The sequence below is a fragment of the Delphinapterus leucas genome, chromosome 1, assembly GCF_059928025.1.
Source record: "Delphinapterus leucas isolate spDelLeu-1000000601 "Yukka" chromosome 1, BTC_Dleu_Yukka2, whole genome shotgun sequence".
NCBI lineage: Eukaryota > Metazoa > Chordata > Mammalia > Artiodactyla > Monodontidae > Delphinapterus > Delphinapterus leucas.
This window is the reverse complement of record NC_143129.1, coordinates 29569944-29591211: the sequence shown is the minus strand read 5'-3', so window position 1 is coordinate 29591211 and position 21268 is coordinate 29569944. Positions and strand designations below refer to the sequence as shown.

The following is a 21268-nucleotide window of genomic DNA, read 5'->3' as shown; positions in this document are numbered from 1 at the left end:
CTCTTCTGCTTTCGCCCCCGCTTAACATTTTACCAAATTTTCCATGTTTCCTTCGAAGTCTTATTGTTCAGGACCGAATGATAAATCCCAAGGACAGACCCCTAATTTATTTAATCATTCCTCTATTGTTGGATCTTGGGTTATTTTCAATGCTATTGTTAAATAAACAATGGCCTAATTAACATCTTTGTGCTTGTAATTTTTTCCATATTTTAGAGTATTTCCTTAAGGAGATTTCCAGAGGTAAAATAATTGATGAAAAGTTCAGACATTTCTATTGCCTTTGAAACATATTCGAGGGTTGCTTTCCCCGAGGGTCCTGTGCACTTGGGATGTCTCCAGCAGACTTCTATGGTGTCCTGGTCTTCACAATCACTTGTATTGATTATTTTTCTGTTTTTTTTGCTAATTTCATAGGGAAATCGTATATTGTTCTTTTCATTATGTGTTTGTTGAATTTTGTGTATGTTGTCAAGTTATCTGTTGGCATCTAAGAGGCTTTTTTCACCCATTTCTTTGAGTTCTTTGTGTACAAAATGTGTTAACCCTTCCACCATAATGTATTTTGTAAAATATTTTTTCCAGTTGATTTGACTTCTGTTTTGATTTGGGGGTTTCTTTGCCTTTGATACTTAGAAATCTTACAGTTTGGATAGTCAAAGCTCTTGTTAATTTCCTCCATCGTTTCTACCTATTTCCCTAGAGACTGTCGTCCAAGTTCATTAGCCTGGCAGTCCAGGCCTTGGTGATCTTGGCTTCGTTCTCCTTTGCCAAAGCCTCACCTTCTGCTCTCTTCTTGAAACCTTCTTGTCAGGAAGCTCAATCAGTGGCATATCTAGCATATGTGGCACCTGGCATGGATGATTTTTTTTTTAACACTCCTCTCTTCTGTATGACAGAGTTATTTTCAGTGATAATTAAGAGATAAAACAAATAATGAAAATGGCCAGAAAAGAACTGCAGACAGTGAAACTTTTCTCTTACTGAATTTTGTGTATATGATCATGGCAGTAAATAAAAACTGTGTGTTTGGTGGGGGGCTGGGGATTAGTAGTGGAGAGAGCACAGCTGGACTGTTTGCTCTCAGTAAGGATAGACCCTTCTGGGGAGGGGGCTGACAAAGAGAGGTGACAGACATACTTGTGGAACCAGCTTTGGCCTGTACGGAGAGACCTGGATTCTTCTCTACTGAGCTTGTGATCTGGGCAGGTCCCTTCCCTCTGGGCATCCTCTGTGGTGATGGACCTGCACAGGGTGGCCTGAACGGTGGCTGCTTCTTGCTCCAATGGTCAGAGTATCACACAAGGTGCCTTTGGGGGATCTGCCTTCCTTGTGTGTCCTAGTCCCCAGGCGGCCCTGCCCTAGGTCTGCGGGAGGAAGCCGACCCACAGTATGTTGTGTGCAGGCCAGGACCAGCCTCTGACAGCGGGGAGGCCTGGGGGCCCACCCAGGGATACCTGCCTGGTTCCGGGGTCTGGGGCTCTACCTGAGGGGCTGGCCCTGGTGGCGGGACCTCATGCAGGCCTCAGAGGCTGCTGCCTCTGGTTCTTGACCTCTGCGTGAGTGTCAGGCTCCCGTTCCTGGTTTAGGAACCTCCAGCCTTCAGCCAGACTCCTTAGTGAGGGCTGGGGATTGCGTGCACGTCTCCCTCCTGCCTTCCCACCCAGGCTCTGCGTCTAGGGGGCTCCCAGCAGTTTAGTGTTACAGGCACGAACTGCTTCCTGACCGTGGGAAAGTAGTGTGCTAGGGCCTAGGGGTTCAGCTGTTCGCTGCCCTCAAGGATGGCTCTCTGTAGTGGGGGTGAGAGCCGGGGTGAGTTGAATACACTCTAAAAGGAGCAGCGAATGCATGTACAAGGTACGGAGTAGCAGGTCTGCAGAGGAGGAAGCAGTGAGCTTTTTCATGCGCTGGGCAAGGGGAAGTGGGGTCTGGGGAAGGGCAAGGAGCAGGTGATAAGTGAGCATGCTTTGAGAGAATGAAGGAGAACTCTCTGGGCAGGTTAGGGGAGGGCTCTCCAGCCAGAGAGAACAGCACAAAAGGCTCAGAAGCGTGAAGCAGCAGGATGTGTCTTGGAGGATCGGTCAGTTTTTCTTCAGCATAGGGGGTAAAGGGGCATGGCTGGGCAGGAGCGCTTGAGAGTCCATCTGAAGGAGTTTGGTCTTTGTCCTGAAGGCTTTGAGGAAGCTATTGAATGAAGGTTTAAAGCAGGGAGGGGTGGGCTTCCCTGGTGGCGCAGTGGTTGAGAGTCTGCCTGCCGATGCAGGGGACACAGGTTCATGCCCTGGTCCGGGAAGATCCCACATGCCATGGAGCGGCTGGGCCCGTGGGCCATGGCCGCTGAGCCTGCGCGTCCATGAGCCTGTGGAGGGGCCACAACAGTGAGAGGCCCGTGTACTGCAAAAAAAAAAAAAAAAAAAGCAGGGAGGGGTCTGCTGGAATTGGTGTGATGAGCTTTACATTTTAGAAAGATCTCCAGGGCAGAGGTGTGGAGAGGGGCCTGCAGGAGGGCACACCTGGAGAATGAACGGGAAGGCTGTCAGATCCAGGAGAGATGGGAGGAGCAAAGGGGTGGCACAGGTAGGGATGGGAAAGGTGTCAGGGTGGTAGAATCGGGGGCCTTTGGCCATCTCCTGGATGTCCTGGAAACACAGTACCAGGGCCTCCTTAGCTCCCCTGAGGGGAGATTCCAGGGTCCCCCACGTAAGTTGTGATTCTCATAGTTGCATCAGGACTGCTGGGCGGGAGCTACAAGGCCGGGCATTGGAGCAGGACTGTGCCCAGAGCCCTAGAGCCCCCAGCCACCAGGAAACCGGTTGGGGGTGAGGACAAGCAGTGGGGCTCCTCCCCTCTGGATGCTCTGGGAAGGAGCTGGTAATGCCAGGAGCAGGGAGCACTTGGGCTCCGCCCTCTGAGCGCCTCTGGCTTTTGGGGAGGCGCCCTGATCGGGTGGCCCATCGCCGAGTCCCCAGCCCCTAGCCACAGGCACGCAAGCCATGGGATCCCATCCCGTGCTCCCTGCTCTTCTCATTTCACAGTCGCTCTCTCCCCAGCCTTCCCTCGTGCGTTGCCTTTGGGAGGACTAAAGGATGGAGGTGGGACCAGGGCATTTACCACTGAAAGCTCTCCTCGCCTGGGAGAAGCCCCTTGGCGGCTAGTCCTTCGAGTCTGTCATTTCGTTCTTATTTTTGGCAGGTTTGGGGGAAGAGAGAGGATGGGGCAGGGGCTCTGGCTCTGGCATGGCGACTGTCCTGTGAAATACTCAGAGGCCGTGGGACCCTCTGGTTTTCCCCTAGCATTTGAGTGTTAAGTTTCATAGCCAGGACGTGAGGCTTCCTCCTGACCCGCGGCAGATGCCATGGCGAGTGTCACCTCTCCAAGCCTGGGCCACAGCTGCCAATCCCAAGGGCCAGGCACCCCCAGTTCTAAATTCTGCTCTAACTGACTCGAGGCCCATCAGAGCCTGTTCTGTTCGGCCGTGACCGAGCGATGTCCCACCTCTCTGGTGAGCAGGCAGGGGTTCAGAAGCCCCCGGTTCTATTTCAGCTCCTGTAAGCAACCACTGAGTCACCCGTTGTCTCCCCCTCCCCGGCTACTAATCCATTCATAGAGGCCAACTTTCTTTGAGTGTTTTATTTTATCCTTTAGACCTAAATGGCCATCTCACCTTGCCTGTGGGGTGGGCAGGTATTCAAAGCACTCCTTGTGTTTCCCCACGTCATCCTCCCTGCGGTCTGAGAGGTGGGGGAGGTTCTGAGCACTGTCCGCAGATGGAGAAACAGAAGCTCAGGGAAGGAGGCGACTTGTCCATGCTACATGGCAGTGAGTAGCCTGCATGCGACCAGTTGGGGTCCTAAGGCCGTCCTTGGCACTCCGTCCCCTTCGTCTGTCCTCGAATGCCGTCGGGGGCCGGGCAGGTGACGCACATGAACAGGGCCTGGTGACAGGGGGCGGAAGGCGCGTCTCAAGGTGTGCAGTTTAGCTCCAGCCCACAGACGGTCGCTACCGGGAATGTGGGCCCAGTATTTCAAAGAACTCTGGAGATGTGGATGTTTCTGTGAAATGTCCCGATTTTTAAGTGTCGGCAACTAATTTAGAACAACAAAAAAAATTGTTGCCAAAGAAAATAAGTCTGCTGGCCACTGGCCGGAAACTCAGCCCTGCATCATTGGTCACTAAGTGGCTTTCCTCTGGGTCTGATTCAGGGTTGAGGGGGAACTCCACTGACTGACTTCCCTGGCGAAGGGCAGGGGAGAACTGAGCTTGGGAAGTAAGGGAAGAGGAAACGGTCCCAGGAGCTGCTGGTGCATTCGCGTCATGCTGGCCACGCACCGTGTAAACAGCTCAGCTGCCTGCATTCGCAGGGCAAATACTTTCCATTTTTCTCTTGGGTCACCCTGAATTCTGGGGTTCTTTGGAGGTTTATCGCCTCACTTCCTTTTCCAAAGATTGAAATGACGATGGCTTGAAAATATTTTCTTCATTTGGGTTTTTCCTTGGTGACCTCATTCAGAGACAGATGTGCCCTAATAATAGCATTGAAAGTTGAGGGGAATAAATCAGCCAGCTGGTTCTGTTCCCTAGAAGTGATCTTACAGTTCCTAAATGTGGGCTGTCCCCAGGGACCCAGGGGTGCGGGCGGAGCCTGCGACAGGGCCACGGTCATTGTGAGACTCCGGAGTGTCCCTCCCTCTGGGACAGAGTCCCTGCGGCTCTGTTCATCTAGGAGGGCAGTGCTCACGTCTCGTCCGGGCTCCCAGCTTAGCTGCCGGTCTGCCGGCACACAGCAGGTGGACATCGCAAAGAAGGTTTGCACTTGTCACAGATTGGCAGACAAAGCTCTCACTCAGCTCTTGCCTTTTCCCTGTGCCCAGAGGCCCGGAGCTTGGTGACACCTAAACCCAGTCTGTCTCGAGCAGTCCAGTCCTCCAAAGGGTCTCTCCAGTTCCTTTGGTTCAGGGCCACTGGCTGGAAGGACCCTCAGTCATTAAGCCCCTACCTCAGCCCCTCCCATTCCAGAATACATTTTCCAGACAACCCACTCACATCTCTCAATAATGTTTCACTTCCTCTAACTCAGTAGGAAGGGGATGAAACACATCTAAGAGAAGCAGAAGCATTCCATAAGCTGCACAGGCAAGAGGGGGACTTCTGTGGGTCAAGCTTTGAGGTAGAGGGTGGTGTGTACCTTAGATAGAAAAGGTACCACCCATACGCAGGTGCTGATGCTGGGTTGTGGGTTAGCTTCTCTTTAAATCTGAGGGAGAGGACAGGAGGGACTGCAGCGGAAGCCGGCTTTGCCCATCTCTAACACAGGAGATCCCCACCACAGTGTTGTGAAGGTTCGTCCCCCATGTAATTACCCCAGGAGCTGCTGTAGAATACCTCAATATAAATTAAATGTTAATGCATTGTAGCCTAAAGCCAAAAGGTGATGGAAACAGGGATGGGGTGTCCTTGCTTCCAGGGTGCCAGGGTGTGGGAGACCCCCTTGCAGTTGGGCATGCAGGCTGCCAGGGATAGGGGTTGGGGCAGGAGCCCCAGGTCTGTCCCCTGATTGGGACCCAAGCCTGGCTGAGCCCCTTGGCCCCTGCTGCTCAGGGAATGAGAGGTGAGTCCGCTGCCTGTTTCTCAGGGCCCCGGGAGGCTCCTGCTACACAGGAAAGTGCTAAGTAAGCACTCAGGGCCCTAGTTGACAGAGATGCACGGGGACCGGCGATGAGTCAATCTATTTATGAAAATCACACATACCGACACAGATGTCAGGATGACCACCCCCGCCCCCGGGGTCATCTCACAGCTGTGCTCTGAGAGCTGACAAGTCTTGCTTATACTTGGGGGTTCACTGGTGTGTCTTTTTGGCCTCCAGCAGTCTACACGTGAACAGATGCATGACCGCCTCGCTGTAACAGGCCTGTGCCCTGAACAGCCCTGGTCGGGAGAGGGAGGCCGGGTGACTCAGAGCCGGCATTAGAGTTGTACCTCAGCCTCTGGTGGGCAGGGCTGCAGCAGCTGGGTTTCTGAGCCTCTGCGAGTCTGCCTTCCCATTTGCTGAGCGCCGTTTAGCCACAGGCAAATCAGTGTAATCTGTCAGAAATATGAATTGCACCAGTATGTCTTGCTGGGAAATATTTTCTAAATATAGCTAAATATTTGATACTGCACATGATTTGTTCTCATGTGGTATTCATGCTCTTCCTGAAAAGTTTCCTTGTTAGAAATTCCTTTGGTGGGAGTTCCCCTCAAATCTGACTTTGGAGTTAGTCCAGAGTAAGCCCCTTACCAAATCCCTTACAAGTGCTTTCTGGGTTCTCCGAAACTACTTAAAAGGTAGTATTTTGTCTGTGAATGTTCTTGGCCTGGAGAATTAAACTTTCAGCAAACTGGAGATTGAGGAAATCTTGTCCCTTCTACTATGTACACAGTAGGATCCTTAGGTTCTCAAATTTACAACCAGAAGATTTTCAATCTCAGGGAATCTCGGAGAAAATACAGGAGCTGCCAACACAGGAGAAGCTTGTTTCCATAAGCAGGGCTGTGCTTGTAAGAGCTGGGGGCAGAGAAGAGGACTTTTCTGATTCTTCCTCATTTTGCAGAAAACTTCGTTTCAGATTGCTGGCTTAATTTAAATGTCATATTCCAGCATGGGATGAAGCAGTCTGTTTCCACATGGGCCACCTGTCAGAGCCCATGGGTCCTGTTGCTGGGCTGAGCCTCCCTGGGAACAGGCAGAGTTACTTCCTTCAGACTTTAGGTCCGTGGGGTGGACTGGGGCGGTGGGAGGGAAGGGTCTGCAGGAAACAGAAGGACCGCTGGTGGCTTCCGTGCGAGGCCGCCTCCTTATGTGCCGCCTCTCACACCCATCCTAGAAGGGCTCCTGGGCGTTCTGGACTTCCAGAAAGTCTCTGTTTAAGGCCAGCCCCCAGCTCCTCCAGGGTTCATTTCATGGCAAGGAATCGGCTAGTTACTGGGGACCCACTGCCTGCTGTCTGTGGCCTTCACCCTCTGCCCTTTCCTCTTGGAAAAGTGGCCCCTGAAGGCCAGGGCTGGGATAGAGGAGGAGGTGATCAGACCCTGCTGCTAATTCTGCTGAGCCAACGCAGAGTCTCCTCCTGTGTGTTTCATCCCACAGACAGTCTCATGCCCTCAGGGGGCTTACAGACCAGACTGGACACAGGAGAGGTTTGTAGGGTAGGTGGTATTCCCATTTTACAGATAAGGAGGAAACTGAAACTCAGAGAGGCTTGGTAACTTGCCCAATACCACCAGCCAAGAATAACAGGATCTAAACCTAGGTTTATCCGGCTATAAGTTTACATGTTACAAATGACCAATGAGGCAGCCTAGCAGAGTGATGGAGAGCTTGGACCCTGGAGCCAGACTGCCTGGGTTCAAATCTTGGCTTTGCCACTTATCATGTGTAGAGCCTTGGGCAAGTTGCTTAATGTCTCTGTGCCTCAGTGTCCCCATCTGTAAAATGGGCTAATGAGATGACCTGTGTGACAGGTTGAGATATTTGTATCATGCATACATAATACTTATCAAGCACTTGGCATTGTGTCTGGCTCTAGAAAACAGTCGAGACATATCACCTATTTATTACTAGAATAGCCCACAATGCTATTGGCTCCACCACACTGCCCGCCTGGCCTTGCGAGCTGAGAAGGAGGGATTGAGCTGCAGGAGCTGTGTTGGGGCTGGGGGTGTCATGACTGGCCCCTGTGAGGAAGTCGCCCAGGAGGGGCACTGGGGGTGCTCAGCCGTCTCAGGCCTTCGGTGCCAATTGTCTGTTGACCAGTGAAGACCTTCAGTAAATTTCCACCCTCTGTAACTCGGCCTTGTTTTTTGCATTTTAACCAAAGTAAAAATAAAATCTCTGGGGAGGGGTGGATGAAGCAGAGGGAGGGAAGGGACCTGGTGTGTGTCGCAGGGGCCGCCTCCACCAGCTGGGCAGGGCTCTGGATGCCCTTTCCCAGAGGAAAGGCTGAGCCTTTCTGTCCTGTGAGCTTTGTCCGTTAGGAAGTCAGCTGCTAGAGGCTGCCATTCCCCATCCCCCAGGGCTCTTCCTCAGCCCCCTGGCCACTCCCTGTTTCCTGCAATTGTTGCCTCCCCCCACAACCTCGGCTCCAGCGGCCCCGGCAGGCTCCTGGTGTGAGAGGTAGGCTAGGCCCCTGCGCACCAAAGCATTTCCTTTGCTTTCAGCTGCTTCCCCTCTCTGGCCTCTTTCTTCTAGCGCTCCATTATTTTTAGTTCTTAAGAAGATGAAGTCCAGGAGGGAGGAGGAAGGAGAAGCCAAGCCTGTGACCTTCTAGATCAGAGATGGAGCATTTGCCGGGCCTTCCTGGTAGGGAGTATTTGGAGCATTTCCATTTTGGGTGAAGGATACCTCCACTCCTTGGTAACCAAAAAAAAAGGCTGGTTTGGCAAGACTGTGAGCCCCTTTGTTGCCAGCTCCTGTAAAGTTAGGAAGAGGGAAGGAGGGTGGATCTGGAACAGTCATTGGGAGAAGTGCTTTCTTTGCTGGGTTGACTAACCAGAGTGAAAGAGTGTCCTCCAGACCCTCACGTGTACATGTGAAAAGGCCCTGGGGCTGGGGCCCGCTGTCCTGGAGCCTGGTGGTGTGTAGTGAGCCCCAGGCAGATTGGACAGGAAATCCCCCCAAGTATTCCCCCTGGAGATGTCTCTGGAAAGCTCCAAGCTTGAGCATGCCAGCATAAAGAGGTATGAGCTGGTGGAGGTGTATTTCAATTCCCAGGAGATGGCACGCAGCAGGGCCTGAGCCCCGGCCGTGTGATGGACCTGTAAAATTTTCTCATCGGTCACGCAGCTGGTAGTATTGTACTCCCACTGTGTGTCCAGCCTGGGGGGGCGTCCAGAAGTGTTAGGACAAATTCCGGTTCTCCAGAAGCTTACCCTCTGATGGGAGACACAGCACAGGACATAAGAATCATGAAGTTCTCAAAGCCTATCCTGCCAGCGGGGAGGATTCTTGGAATGGCCTGTGGCTGGTCTGAGAGGCTTTATGGAGAAGGTAGGGCCAGTTCACGGACTCCAGCACCATCAGCTGTGGGGACAGGTGGGATGTGGATAAAGAAAAGGAGGGGGGAGAACACTGCAGGTAGAGCACCTGCGGGAGCGGGGACCTAGAGGTGGGGTGGGCATGGGACAAGAAGGTGGCCAGCCCTGCAGGATCAGAGAGGGCCTCCGAGAGCGTGAGCGTAGGAGAGGAGGGTGGGCAGGTGTCTGGGGCGGCCCTCTGTCCCTGGTGGGGGCCTTGATCCCGCCTGTAGGTGGTCAGGGAACTCTTGGTGGCCAGTCGGGCCAGCTGGGCCTGGGCGGACTCCTCAGGCAGGGATTCTGGATGATGGTAGGGGAGGGAGAATGGCAATGAGGGATGGACCCCTGTGTGCCAATCTGGGTGCTACCCTTGTCCCAGAAACTGGGCCTCTGGTTGCGACAGGAAGAAGGCAGCTGCTCAGGGTTTTCCTGGCCCTCAGGAAGGGCCAGCCCGAGCTGAACACTTGCATCAGGAGCTCCTGTTTTTCAACAGGAGCTCTGGGCCCTGACCGGGTCCTACGCTCCAGACCCGGAGCAGAGCAGCCCTCTGATCCAACCAGGAGTGGAGAGGACAGAGCACCCACCCTGAGCTGGTCCCTGCCTCTCATGCCCTCAGTAGCCAAGGGGTCCAGGCCCGCAGGGTCTGGTGAGGGCCCGGCCGTCCTCATTCTCCTGCCCTAGAGCAGCCACTGATGCTGTGGGAGGTACGTCGCCCACCCCACTGCCTCAGCGTGATTCCGACCATCTGTGGGTGGGTTCCCTGCAGGACAGGTGAGGAAACGCTGGGCCAGCCGTAGACCCTGAACCACTCATCTTGTGGGAACACTGTGTGGGGCGGGGAGAGAGGTAGGGATGAAATTCAACATAACTCAGGTCTTTCTCAAAGAGTGTTTCTGCATTCGGTTTTTAGGGGAGTTTCCTTGTCTGTTAAAGGGGAAAGACGGTTAGTCTTAAAATCCAGATGCTTATTTTTAGCCAGAGCTACCTGTCTTGCCAAGTCCTTGGGCTTTGTTTCTCCTACCCTTGGTGTCTTGGTTTTGAAAGGCCTTCCCTCCTCTGCTCCAGGCTCCCAGCTCACTTTGGCAGGGGTGGGTTTGGCCCCAGCCAGGTTTCTAACCAGGCCTCCAGGACGGAGCTATTGAGCCAGGGGCCCCTACCTGCCTGGGCTTGCACCCAGCTGCCGTCACAGGAGGGCCCTGCCAGGGCGAATACAATGAACAAAGTTGTCTTGCCCTGGCTCTGCCTCCTGGGAGAAGCACAGCCTTTTCCCCAGCGAAGGAAAGAACGATCACTAGGGAAACCCAAACTGCTTTTTAGAAAGACCAAAAGAAGAAAAGAAGGAAGAAAAAAGCATTTTTTCCAAACATGGACAACTCAGTGCCTTTTGCTCAGACTTCTGCAAGGCCAGAACAAAGGCACTGACACAGAATGAACCTTCCTGGGCACGGGCGTCTTCACCCACTTTCAGCGCTTTGTTAATGTGTCTTCCCAAAGTGGGTGTCAGTGAGGCTATTCTGGGAACCACTTGGAAAGGAGGGCAAGGCGGGTCATTATTCAAGCCTGCCCCATCTGAAAGGTCACTCTTTTGACAAAGCACTTGCTGTTTATCTGAGGCTATTTTTTAACTGGAGAAGAGACGATGGGGGCCCAGTTACCCTGTTGGCTGAAACAAAACAAAATCCTCGGAGCAAACCAGGAAGCTGTGTGACCTTGAGCAAGTTACTTAACCTCTCTGAACATGTTTCATCATTTGCAGAATGTAGATAAGCATCAGTGCTGTGAGTGAGGATTACATGAAATATTAGCATAGTACCTAGCTACATGTTAGGCATTTAATATGTGATTTCTCTGCCTCTTTCCCCGGACAAGCCAGGTTATCACCACTAACCAGCACATATGCACAGGCATCATAGACACATGCACACGTGTGCAGCAAGGCAAAGGATTCTGGCAATATTGCTTTGGAGAGTCATAGGGTCCAGAGATAATTTCCCTTTTCTGATATTTTAGAGATTTCCCTTCATCTCTTCCACTCAAAAACAACAAAAAAAAGGATACTCTTAATTATCTAAAAATAAAAGTTTGGCAAGTGATCTAACTATTTAAATAAAAAGGGAAGTACTGGAGGAAAGAGTAGAATATTAGGGGAACAGCTCAGATGGGAAAGGGGTTAAGAAGAGTGTGTAAACCCTCTGTATAAAATGAAATCCGTTCAGCAGTCTCACTGTTTATTATGTACTTCGCTGGTGCCTAGCAGAGTTCCACACGTGTGAAATGGCGTTCTTTGGGGAACTCTTCTTTATCTTTTTAGCAACTTTACTGACCTTCTGAACCAGAAACTGGTGTCGAGGCACCTGGACGCCGGCCGGCTCTGCTCTCCCTGAGTCACAGAGCTCGAGGCCCCAGGAGCCGCCCTGTGTGTTCGCAGTTGCCATGAACATCCAAAGGGAAGTTTTGTAAGCAATTAACCACACAATTAGCTCATCTTCTTGCCACCGGCAATGACTGACCCTATGGAAGTGCCCAGCGGATTTTTGCCAGTCTCCCATGCCTTGGAGGAGAAAACTGTTTCAATTAAAACAAAACAGACACAGAAGTACAAACAAAGTGAACATCTAAGGTTCACCTGTCCAATGACGGTATACAGAGCACCCGTGTACATGTGTACCGCCTCTTCAGTTCTCTCAGAACTGATTAGGTAGAGTGGGCCTCAGGGCAAGTGTGATGTTATCGTGCCCAGTTTACAGGTGAGAACGCTAAGGTCGGAGAGGTTCAAAGGCTTGCTCACAGCTGCAGCCGGGAGGCGGCAGAGCCAGGGATCGTTCTAGCTCCAAAGCCTGGGTCGTGTGCTGTCTTCTGGAAACAAAATCCAACGCTGTGGCCTGCCTCAGAGGCAGAGGATATTAAACACACTCGAGACGGAGGGGAAGAGTGTGTCGCTTCAGCCTGAGTTTGCAGGGAGGAAACAGTGGCAAGCCTGGCAAAGCTAGCGGGAAGGGAAGCTGCAGGAAGGGCCGGCTGCCTTGTGTAAAGAGGCATTGTCAGGAGCTGTCTTCAGGAGGCCTGCTTCTCCAGACAGGAGACAGTGCAGGCACTGCTGGGGCCGACAAGAGGGCAGCGGAGCCCGCAGGACCCTGGAAACTTCAATTTACTTCCAGAGGCTCTGACCAGGTTCCCGCCTGCAGGCCTAGCTGACTGGCCCTGGTGGCCTCTCCAGGACCCGCGGCAGGGGGTTGCCAAGTATCTGGTGGAGCCAGGTGCTGGGGGTCCTGGCTGTCGGGAGGGTACACTCGCCCAGAGGAGAGCTGGGGTGCAGGCGTGCCCCGGGCACTGTGAGAGCACCCAGGAGGGACAGCTCAAGCAGAGGAAGGGCCTCCGGGGTCTCTGAGCTGCCTGGGGGTTAGCGGAGTCCTTTGCCTCCACTCCATTGCTTGCGAAAAATTCCTGGTGGCGGAAGGTGTCACCCTTGCGGTGTCTGAGGGTGGGTGAGCAGGGGTACATGCGGCGAGCCAGGGGTCGCCTGCAGAATCTCATGGGCCTGAGAGAACATGTGTTTCCTGAACTGCAGATACCTCCGTGTGTGGATGGGGGAGGAGAGCTAGGCCTGCAGACATCCTAGGGCATGTGAGGCAGTCCTCCAGCAAAGGAACAGCTGGCCCCCATGTCACCACCCCTTCTGGGCCGTGCATATCATGCAGCTGATCCTGATGACAGCTAAAGTGTCCTGTGAGTGGGGTGCCTAGAGGCACCCCCAGCCCCCAGCCTCGGCTCTGGGTCCCTGCTTCCTCGCCTTCCTCTCCTCATCTCCACCAGTCCTTTTGGCCTGTTTGATGGAAGTCAAAGAAAGGCCTGCCTTTGAGGTCATCCACTTAGCCTTTTTATTTACGGCAGTGTTCCCTGCAGCACGAGGCGGATGACCGGCGGGGGGACCAGCCAGAGGGTGGCGTTTACCCAGGAGCCATTAGCATCCCTGGGAGGCTTGGAGTCCGGTTTAGATAAACACAGAGTCAGAGACGCTGCCCAGGCTTCCTCCCTTGGGCCCCACTGGCCAGTGGACCGTTTCCGCGCTGGGCTCTCAAGGGCTCTGGGTGAGTCCAGGCCAGAGGGATGAGAAGCTGCCCTTCCTCGCCAGGGCTGCCCCGGGCGCCCTGAGGCTCTGCGTGCTGAGCGGAGAGGTCGCCACACAGGGGTATCGGCCGTTAGGGAGTAGATGCACGTCTGCTGTGAGGCCAGAAGTCTTCGGGCAAAGAGGAGGAGGGAAAAGTGAGAGCCCCCGAGCCTTCCAAGGGCACCAGTGGCTGGAGAGGGCTCAGCTGGGGTTGGCCAGGTTCTGAAACTCCCTTTCCAGGTGACTTCTGTCACCTCAAGCTTAAAGAGGGGTGGGGTTTTGTTGTTACTAGGCTTTTTCTCCTGCTACAAATCCCTCTCCACATTCTCTGAATATTTCAGCTCCTGTCAAGTCAGGTATGAAGGGAGGGAACTGCCCAGAGCAGCTTCAGAGCCCCAGGCAGTCTCCAGCCGCTCTGAGTAGTAAAGGACCAGCCTCCACTCCCCAGGTCTGGCTGTTTTCTGATCCTTTTGAGCTCCTCTGTGTGAATTAGGGCCCTACCTTTTCCTGTGCAGCCAAAGTAGAGAACATGACCCCACCTCTTACAGAGCGAGGTCAGGGCTGTAACAAACAGGCCCTGCCTTGCACTCAAGTAGAAAACAGAGCGAAACAAAATCAGTGCTTATTTAACCCAGGAGTGCAGCCGTCTAGGGATTTGTGGAGCTGGGTCATCCAAGCCCATGAGCCTGAGGTGTCACCTGAAAAACCTCACTTCTGGTCTGCAGCTGGCTTACACCCAGCACAGAATCAAGGTGAGAGCTGTGTGTCGTCAGCCCACCCTGTGGCTCCTTCCCTGCTTAAGAGGCAATCGGCTTTGTGGGGCTTGCCTTTCCCTTGAAGTGCCTGCCGCCCAAGAACATCCCAAGTGTAACATTCCAGCCACAGTCTAGGAGCGATTAGCTGGTCTGATCTGACTCATGGGAGAGCCTTGTGTCACCTGGTGGCTAAGCTGGAAGTGGCACCTGCCCAGCCCTGGAATGAGACCTATCTGGGGTTTTGATGGCCAGCTGTGGAGCCTCTCCCAAAGGCTCTGGGCTCCTCTGCTGAAGAAGCAGCCGGAAGACCCCCTACCCCAGAGCACTGTCCTGCCAGCCCAGCGGCCTGGCTGCCCAGGGGAGCCTCCTTGAAGGAATCTCCTTGTCCTTCCTGCCCAATCTTCTGTCCCCATCACCTTGCCCAGCGTGCTCTGGGCTGGAAGGACCCCTGCTTGTTGATAGGCACAGCAGTTGGTGAATCGGTTTGAGGTTCCCAGGGTGATGTGGCAACCTACTGGCAGGGAGGAGAATGGAATGACTTTGGGGAAGCAACTCAGCTTGTAAGATTCTTCATCTTACAGAGAAAAGAATCCTATCTACCACCAGGTTGTTTGAAGATGAGAAATGAGGCCATAAGGAGCCTGGTCCAGATCCTGTCACATAGCGAGAGCCCATAAGTGATGAGTCATGAACACTCACGCCAGGCCCAGTGCTGGGGGAGGCTGGCCGTCCGTCCGTCCTGTTGCACATCTAGGGAAAAGAGCCCTGCCGGTGAGATGACCACTGATGCCAGCTTGCAGGGAGTTTCTAAGAGCCATTCCCTTTGCTCTGTCATGCCCAGAAGACTTAGGAAGAACACCCCAACTTATCCATTAGGTAGGCCATTTTATCTATCAGATCTGCGTGTAAGTAGCGTGCCAGAGTAGAGCTTGGCAGAGTCAGCTAGCTGACTCCTCAGATTTACACAGGAGGACCCCGCCACCCAGAGAGGCCAGGGGGCCTGTCAGGCATGTGGAGCTCTGGGGGGCGTTCCAGGAAGGGTCAGCAGAGGGTGTCCAGATGACCCTGGTGATTGGGAGGTGATGGAGGGACGGGGCCAGTGAAATCAACTGGCAGCCAGCGCTGCCGAGGGGGAGGGACCAGGTGCCCTTTGCCACACCGTGTTCAAGGCATTTGAGAGCTGCCTGTGTGTCTGACACAGCTCAGCTTGAGAAATTCGAGACCTGGGACTGTAGTCTGATTGCAGAGAAGTGACTGAGGCTATTGAGACTCTCCCAGGAGAGAAAAGGTGATCAATTCCTCTGGATGGAATTCTTCCAGCTTGTTGGGCTGCCCTCCTTTCCTGCCTCGTCGGCTGTCTTTGGTGGGGAAGAGGACCATTTCTGAGGACTGTGTCTTCCTCCAGCGAGGGGCTTGCAGGGAGACTGTTAGCCCAACTGACCCTCTGGGACCCACCACCTGGAAGCGGCTTCTGCCTAGAGTTGGTGGTTTTTAAATGGGTGCTGTGGTCTCCCGGGCATCATAAGCGAATCGATTCTCTGTCATCTCCTGCCCTTTTGTTTCTCTCCACTCCCGTGGGCCAGGGGTAGGGGCGGTGGTCACCCTGCCGCCGTCTTTCCTGGGCCTTTCCTGGACCTGCGTTTCTGTTTAATGTTTGGCAGCGACTCTAGGCACTGCCTGGGTGCCGCTATTTAAAAACCACAGGAAAACCCCCTGCTTGCTGCTGCCAGCACAGTTGAGAAATCCCGTGGTGTGCAAACCCGCCCCAGTGGAATATTCCACCTTGGAAGCAGGGGGACTCTCTGGCCTTGGCCATATGGGGCCCAATTTTCATGTTGAAGAAATGCTCCCTTGTGGAGGAGGTGTGGGAAAGAGGAAGCTACGCGGAAAAATGCACCATTTACTCAGAGCTCAGCCGTGTTGGGAGGCTCTTGGATCCCGCGAGCCATCAGAGGACCCCACCCTGGAGCACCCCTCTCCTTTCTGGACCCCTGAAGAGCGGTCCGGGAACTAGAGGTTTCGCAGCTCAGATGCCCCTGCTGGACTCGAACCTGGCTGTTCTCGCCCAGCTCTTTTCCCTCCTGCCTCCCGGGTCCCAGGCCCACTGCCCAGTGTGTCACCGTGGATCCCCAGAGAGCTGCATCCTGACAGGGTGGGTTTGGTCCAGCCCCAGGCTCCGTGACCTTTATTCCTGAGTAACTATGGCAACACCGCCACTTGGCTCCGGACTGACTGTTCCTGGGATGACTTCAGGGGCACCCCTCCTTGAACTCAGACCGCTAAGACTCTTCCACAAACACCCCTGTGCCCATGAACTTCTAATGGCTTTACCTCTGGGGCTCGCAGACGCAGCCAGGACTCAGGCCCAGGGCAGCCTGCCTCCCCAACACCACACTCCCCAGAGTCCGAGCTTCTCGGCCCCGCGTGCCGAGCTGGCCTCGCCCTCTAACCCTTATCAGCCACTGCTTCCGGCTCCCATTCCCAGCACATCCGGCCCAACTGCTCCAAAGCCCAGTCCCGGACCTCTGTTCCCACAGGCCCCGCTGCCTGCAATAGTCTTCTTCTGCTCCCTCGATTGTGCCCCCAGCCTGCGTCTGTGGGGTCAGCCTCTGTGATGACCTTCCTCCCCGGCAGGCATCCATCTTTGCAGGCCCCCGACCCCGGCAGCGGGACACATCCTCCCTGGGTCCTCTGCTGGCACCGCATCTGCAAATGCAGTAGGAGGTGACACGCTGCAGCTGGGTGATCGTGGCCTTTCTAGTGTTCCTCTGAGGGGCCCTTGCTCTTGGGATGCGAGAGGTCATTTTTCAGAGTCCTAGAGTGTCCACTGATCCAGAGAGCGTGGGGGGGACCAGTTGTCCATCCCTCACTAGACAGATGAAGAAGCTGAGGCCCTGAGAAGGGGGCATGAAGAAGGGCAGTGTGGGTTTAGTGGTCCCCTGATGGGGGAGTGGCGTGGGATGGGGTCCACTCTGGATGGAGAATGCTCTGCCCTCCCCCTCCTCCCACCCCACTCTGAACCCGTCGGACCCTCGTCCCCTCTGAGCTCTGTTGCAGGGGTATGACCAGCAGGTGGTGAGAGCTGTGTGCACTTCTCTTCTGGACAAACCATCACTTGGTTGGTCATCTCATGTAATTAGGTTTTCCCATTGCTGCCCTCGTGCATTGTCTGTCCTGAGTGTTTGTGCAGCCTTCTGGGTGCTTAGATAAGAAACGCTGGCTTTCCTTAGCCTCCTTCGGAGATCTCCATCAGAAGGATCTAGGAAAAACACCCTTGTCGGTGAGGCCGGCCCTTTGTCACATGGCCTGGCAGAGCGCTGACCTCGCTTTAGACTAGGTCTTGGCAGTGGAGCGAGGGTTTCTGGGGTGGGGTAAACATTGCCAGGTTCGGTAGGGAAGAATTCTTCTCCTTGAACAGATTTTTAACTTGAAGCCTTGATGACAGAAGCAGCTGAGTCTCACCAGAGAGAAAAAAACAAAGGAGACTGATTTAACCTCGGGCTCCAGCAGCTGGAGTCAGTCCAGCAACCTCAGCGTGGCTGCTAGCGGACGCTGCAGGACAGAGGATGAGGAACCGCCTCTCCAGGGGTCCACTGTCCAGGCAGGACCACTCCTCACCTCCCTCTTCTGTAGAATTCCCAGCTTCTCCTTCCCAGCGCAGAGCCTTGGGAGTTTACTGTCTGGTTTTGCTGGTCAGGGATCCGCTTCTCAGGAGCTTGAAATGCTTCACTTCTCATCACTCCCTTCAGGGGCTCATGTCTGGGGACACTTGATCTTCATGTCTACAGCCCGTTCTTATTAAAGTAACTTAGGGATATTTTTATAGAGAGACATGTTTATAGCTGGGGATAAAAAGGATTTTCTTTAAAGTAGTCATATAGGTGAAGGTTTAAATGCGGCTTTACCACTTACTTGTCTGAGGCTTGGGTTCTGCAAATGGAAATAATGATTACCTTGCATCCTTGCTGTGAAAATAAAATAAGAAGGTGCTCAATAAATGTTAGTTCTCCTTTCTGTCCAAGGAGCCCCTCCTACACACACACACACACACACACACACACACACACACAAACACACACACACACAGAGTTTTTACTTAAGAAATGTCTTGAGAAGGAGAAGTGCAGTGGAGAGAGAGTCCTGCGGGCTGGCTCACCTCTGTGTGCACCAAAGCCTTGGAGGCTCTGCTGTCCCCGGGGAGTTCCCTTTAAAGTCTCCTCAAACCTCTCACAGGTAAGAGGTACCTCTGCTGGCACCGTATCTGCAAGTGCAGTAGGAGGTGACACGCTGCAGCTGGGTGATCGTGGCCTCTCTGGTCTTCCTCTGAGGGGCCCTTGCTGTTGGGATGCAAAAGGTCATTTTCTAGAGTCCTAGAGTGTCCACTGATCCAAAGAGCATGTGGGACCAGCTGTCCATCCCTCACTAGACAGATGAGGAAACTGAGAGGGGGCACAAAGAAAGGCAGTGCGGGTTTAGTTGTCCCCTGATGGGGAAGTGGCGTGGGATGGGGTCAGCCCTGGATGGAGAACGCTCTGTCCTTCCCTTCCTCTGTTCCCAGAGCCTGTCAGATCCTTGTCCCTTTGATTCTCGGTGTCTTGCTCAGCCTGCTTGTAGAATGGGACAAAGCCCATAGATGCATGCCACGTAGTTGATGGAGGTAAAGTCCTCAGACTCACCTCTTGTCCTGTGCCACAGGCAGGGGGTTCCCTGGTTTTGAATTCATCCTAACCAGAAAGTAGTAGTTCTGTTTCTAATGTAGAGCTTTTCGTTTGCTTGTTTCTAGAGCAAATCATGGAGGAAAATAAAAAACATGGTGCATTGGTCTCCCTTTGTCATGTCCTTCAAGAAGAAGTACCCCTGGATCCAGCTGGCAGGACACGCAGGTAGCCACAGCTCTCCCGGACTTTCTGACAGGATGTCCGGCTCTCTGGGGAGGCGTCCAGCGCGTGTGGGGGACGGGCCTGGCCCTGGATGCTCCCGGGGATGAAGCATCTGAACAGGTGCTCCCCGAGAGACTTCGTGGTCTGCAGTCGCAGGCATACTTGAGAGACGGGCCTTAACACTGCCTCAAAAATGCACATGGACACCCGCCCTCTCCACAGTCTGTGCCACCTCTTCACAAATCACACACATTCCCCCCTCAGTCTCTCTGTCTCTTTTAATCTCTTTCTTTCAATCTCTCTTCCATTTTAACTCAATAAAACAGTTGAAGTCATCAGTCTTTATAGCTTGACTGCCATTTGTCACCTGGGACAAAGAGACAAAGCTAAGTGCTTCCCTGAGTGCCTGCTGTATCCCCTCATCAAGGTGCTCCTCTGGGTGACAATACGTATGTAGATATAGTGTCAGCCCCGAAGGAGCTCGTAGCTGGTGGGAGAGGCAGGCAGGTCGCCCCAAGAGTGTTAAGACGTAGTGGAGTACCGGCTGCAGTGGCCACGCCCTGGGCTAGCCGTGAGGTCTCCAGGTGGCCCCTCAGTGACAGGGGAGGATGTCTAGAGCTGTCTAGCCCACTCATGGTGGTCCTTTGGTGGGCATCGTCCCCAGGGGACAATTCAGTGGCCGCCCGTGGATTTCAGGCCAGCACAGGGTCTGACATTTTTTTTTACACCCTTAACCACGTTGGCCCAGACACCAAGGCAGGTGGATGGACACCCTTCCTCAATACTTACCTGAGGGTGTGGCTCGGAAGGAACATCACCCAGCTCTGCAGAGCCTTGGACCGCTGCTTCTCAGCCGGTCTCCCTCTCCTGGCGCTAAATCCGGTTCTAACAAGGCTTCCCCTCCACTGAGACCGGAGACACTTTCGTGGCTGGGAAGCAGGGTCGATGGTGGGGTTGGGAGGTGGTAGTCGCACAGAGAGGGGTGAATAGGTCCTGGCACAGACCTCTCACTTCGTCTTGCTCACCCTCCTGCGGTGAGCACTGGTGTACTTCCATCTTCAGAGGAGGAGCCTGGGGTCTGGGAAGTCTGGGAGCCAGCCCAGAGTTGCCGTCAGGGCACGGGGTGTGGCCGGGGCAGGGCGGGGACTGGGACTTGCACCCACTCCGCTTAAAGGGCTCGGTCCACCAGTGGAGACCTGGGCACACCTTCAGCCCCGTGCTTGGCAAGCTCCACAGCATCCCCGAGAGGCCCGGGCCCTGTGACGGAGGGCATGCCTGGCAGGGGCGGGGGTCAGAGCGGGGAGGGCTCAGGCTGGGGACCCAGGGCCTCCTCCCACCTTGCTGTGCAGGGAGCTTCAAGGCGGCTGCCAATGGCAGGATTCTGAAGAAGCACTGTGAGTCGGAGCAGCGCTGCCTGGACCGGCTGATGGCCGATGTGCTGAGACCCTACGTGCCTGCCTACCACGGGGACGTGGTGAAGGACGGGGAGCGCTACAACCAGATGGACGACCTGCTGGCTGACTTCGACTCGCCGTGCGTGATGGACTGCAAGATGGGCGTCAGGTGAGCCAGGCTCCTCAGATGGGGCACACCCGCCCCTCAGCCCCCAGCTGGCCGGGCGGCAGATACCAGGCACGGCATTCCAGGCTTCCAGGAGGCCGGGCTTTCTGGGCTGTCCCTGAGGCCTCATGTGGACGAGGCCAGGCCAGGGGTCTGGTTGGACCCCGCTCTGGTCATCTCACATATGTGCTGGCTTTGCTCAGGACGGCCCCTTCCCTTCTCTGGTGAGCCGGGGCCGGCGGGGGAGGGGCCGGTAGCCGGTAGCCGGTGGGACCAGAAAGGGGACCTGGTGGATGCGGAGCCTCCCCAGGGAGAGGGCAGAGAGAGCTGCCCATCTGGTCAGGTGGGATGGCTGGGGAGAGCAGGGGGCGGCTTCCCGTTAATGTGGGCTGCGAGGGGGAGACTGGAGTAGAGGCTGTTCTCATCCCACCCTCCCCCACCCCCCACACCCCAACACCGAGCCAAAGAGGCAGCCGGTTAGCAGATTGTGTTGATTTGCCAAAAGAGACTTGCGCCTGTCATAAGGGTGCAGTGGAGGAGAGAGGAGTGCGAGAGGCCCTGACAACAGTCACCAGCTTGCCGCATTCTGGACTGGGGCTGGCGGTGACCCCAGCCCAGTGGCTGCGTGGTCCAGGGCACAGGGCCAGATGGGTATGTGGGCATGTGTGTGGAAATGGGTGTGTCCCCCCACACACCAGGCTCCGCCCAGAGAAGACCTGGGAGGGAAGGAGGCGGGAGGAGTGGGCTGGAGAAGACAGGATGGGGGGCAGAGCCAGGAGGACCCGAGCCCCAGGTGCCTACGTTCTGGGCCCTGCTTTGGCAGCAGGGTTTTCTCATCTCCTCTCAGACTCTGACTATTCCAGTCTCAGGAGTCGTGGAGTAGGTCCTCCCCGGCGGGTCAGCGGGTGGTG

General features: G+C 54.7%; 1 protein-coding gene across 2 annotated transcripts in view; it reads left to right on the top strand.

Moving 5' to 3' along the window:
• Positions 1-21268, top strand: part of ITPKB (inositol-trisphosphate 3-kinase B) — a 97140-nt gene that overhangs the window by 63690 nt on the left and 12182 nt on the right. For both annotated transcript variants that reach the window (XM_022579352.3, XM_022579351.3), the window contains exons 3-4: positions 18701-18800; positions 20147-20360. In XM_022579352.3, the coding sequence (XP_022435060.2) occupies positions 18701-18800; positions 20147-20360 (314 nt within the window). The remainder of the gene's footprint in view (positions 1-18700; positions 18801-20146; positions 20361-21268) is intronic.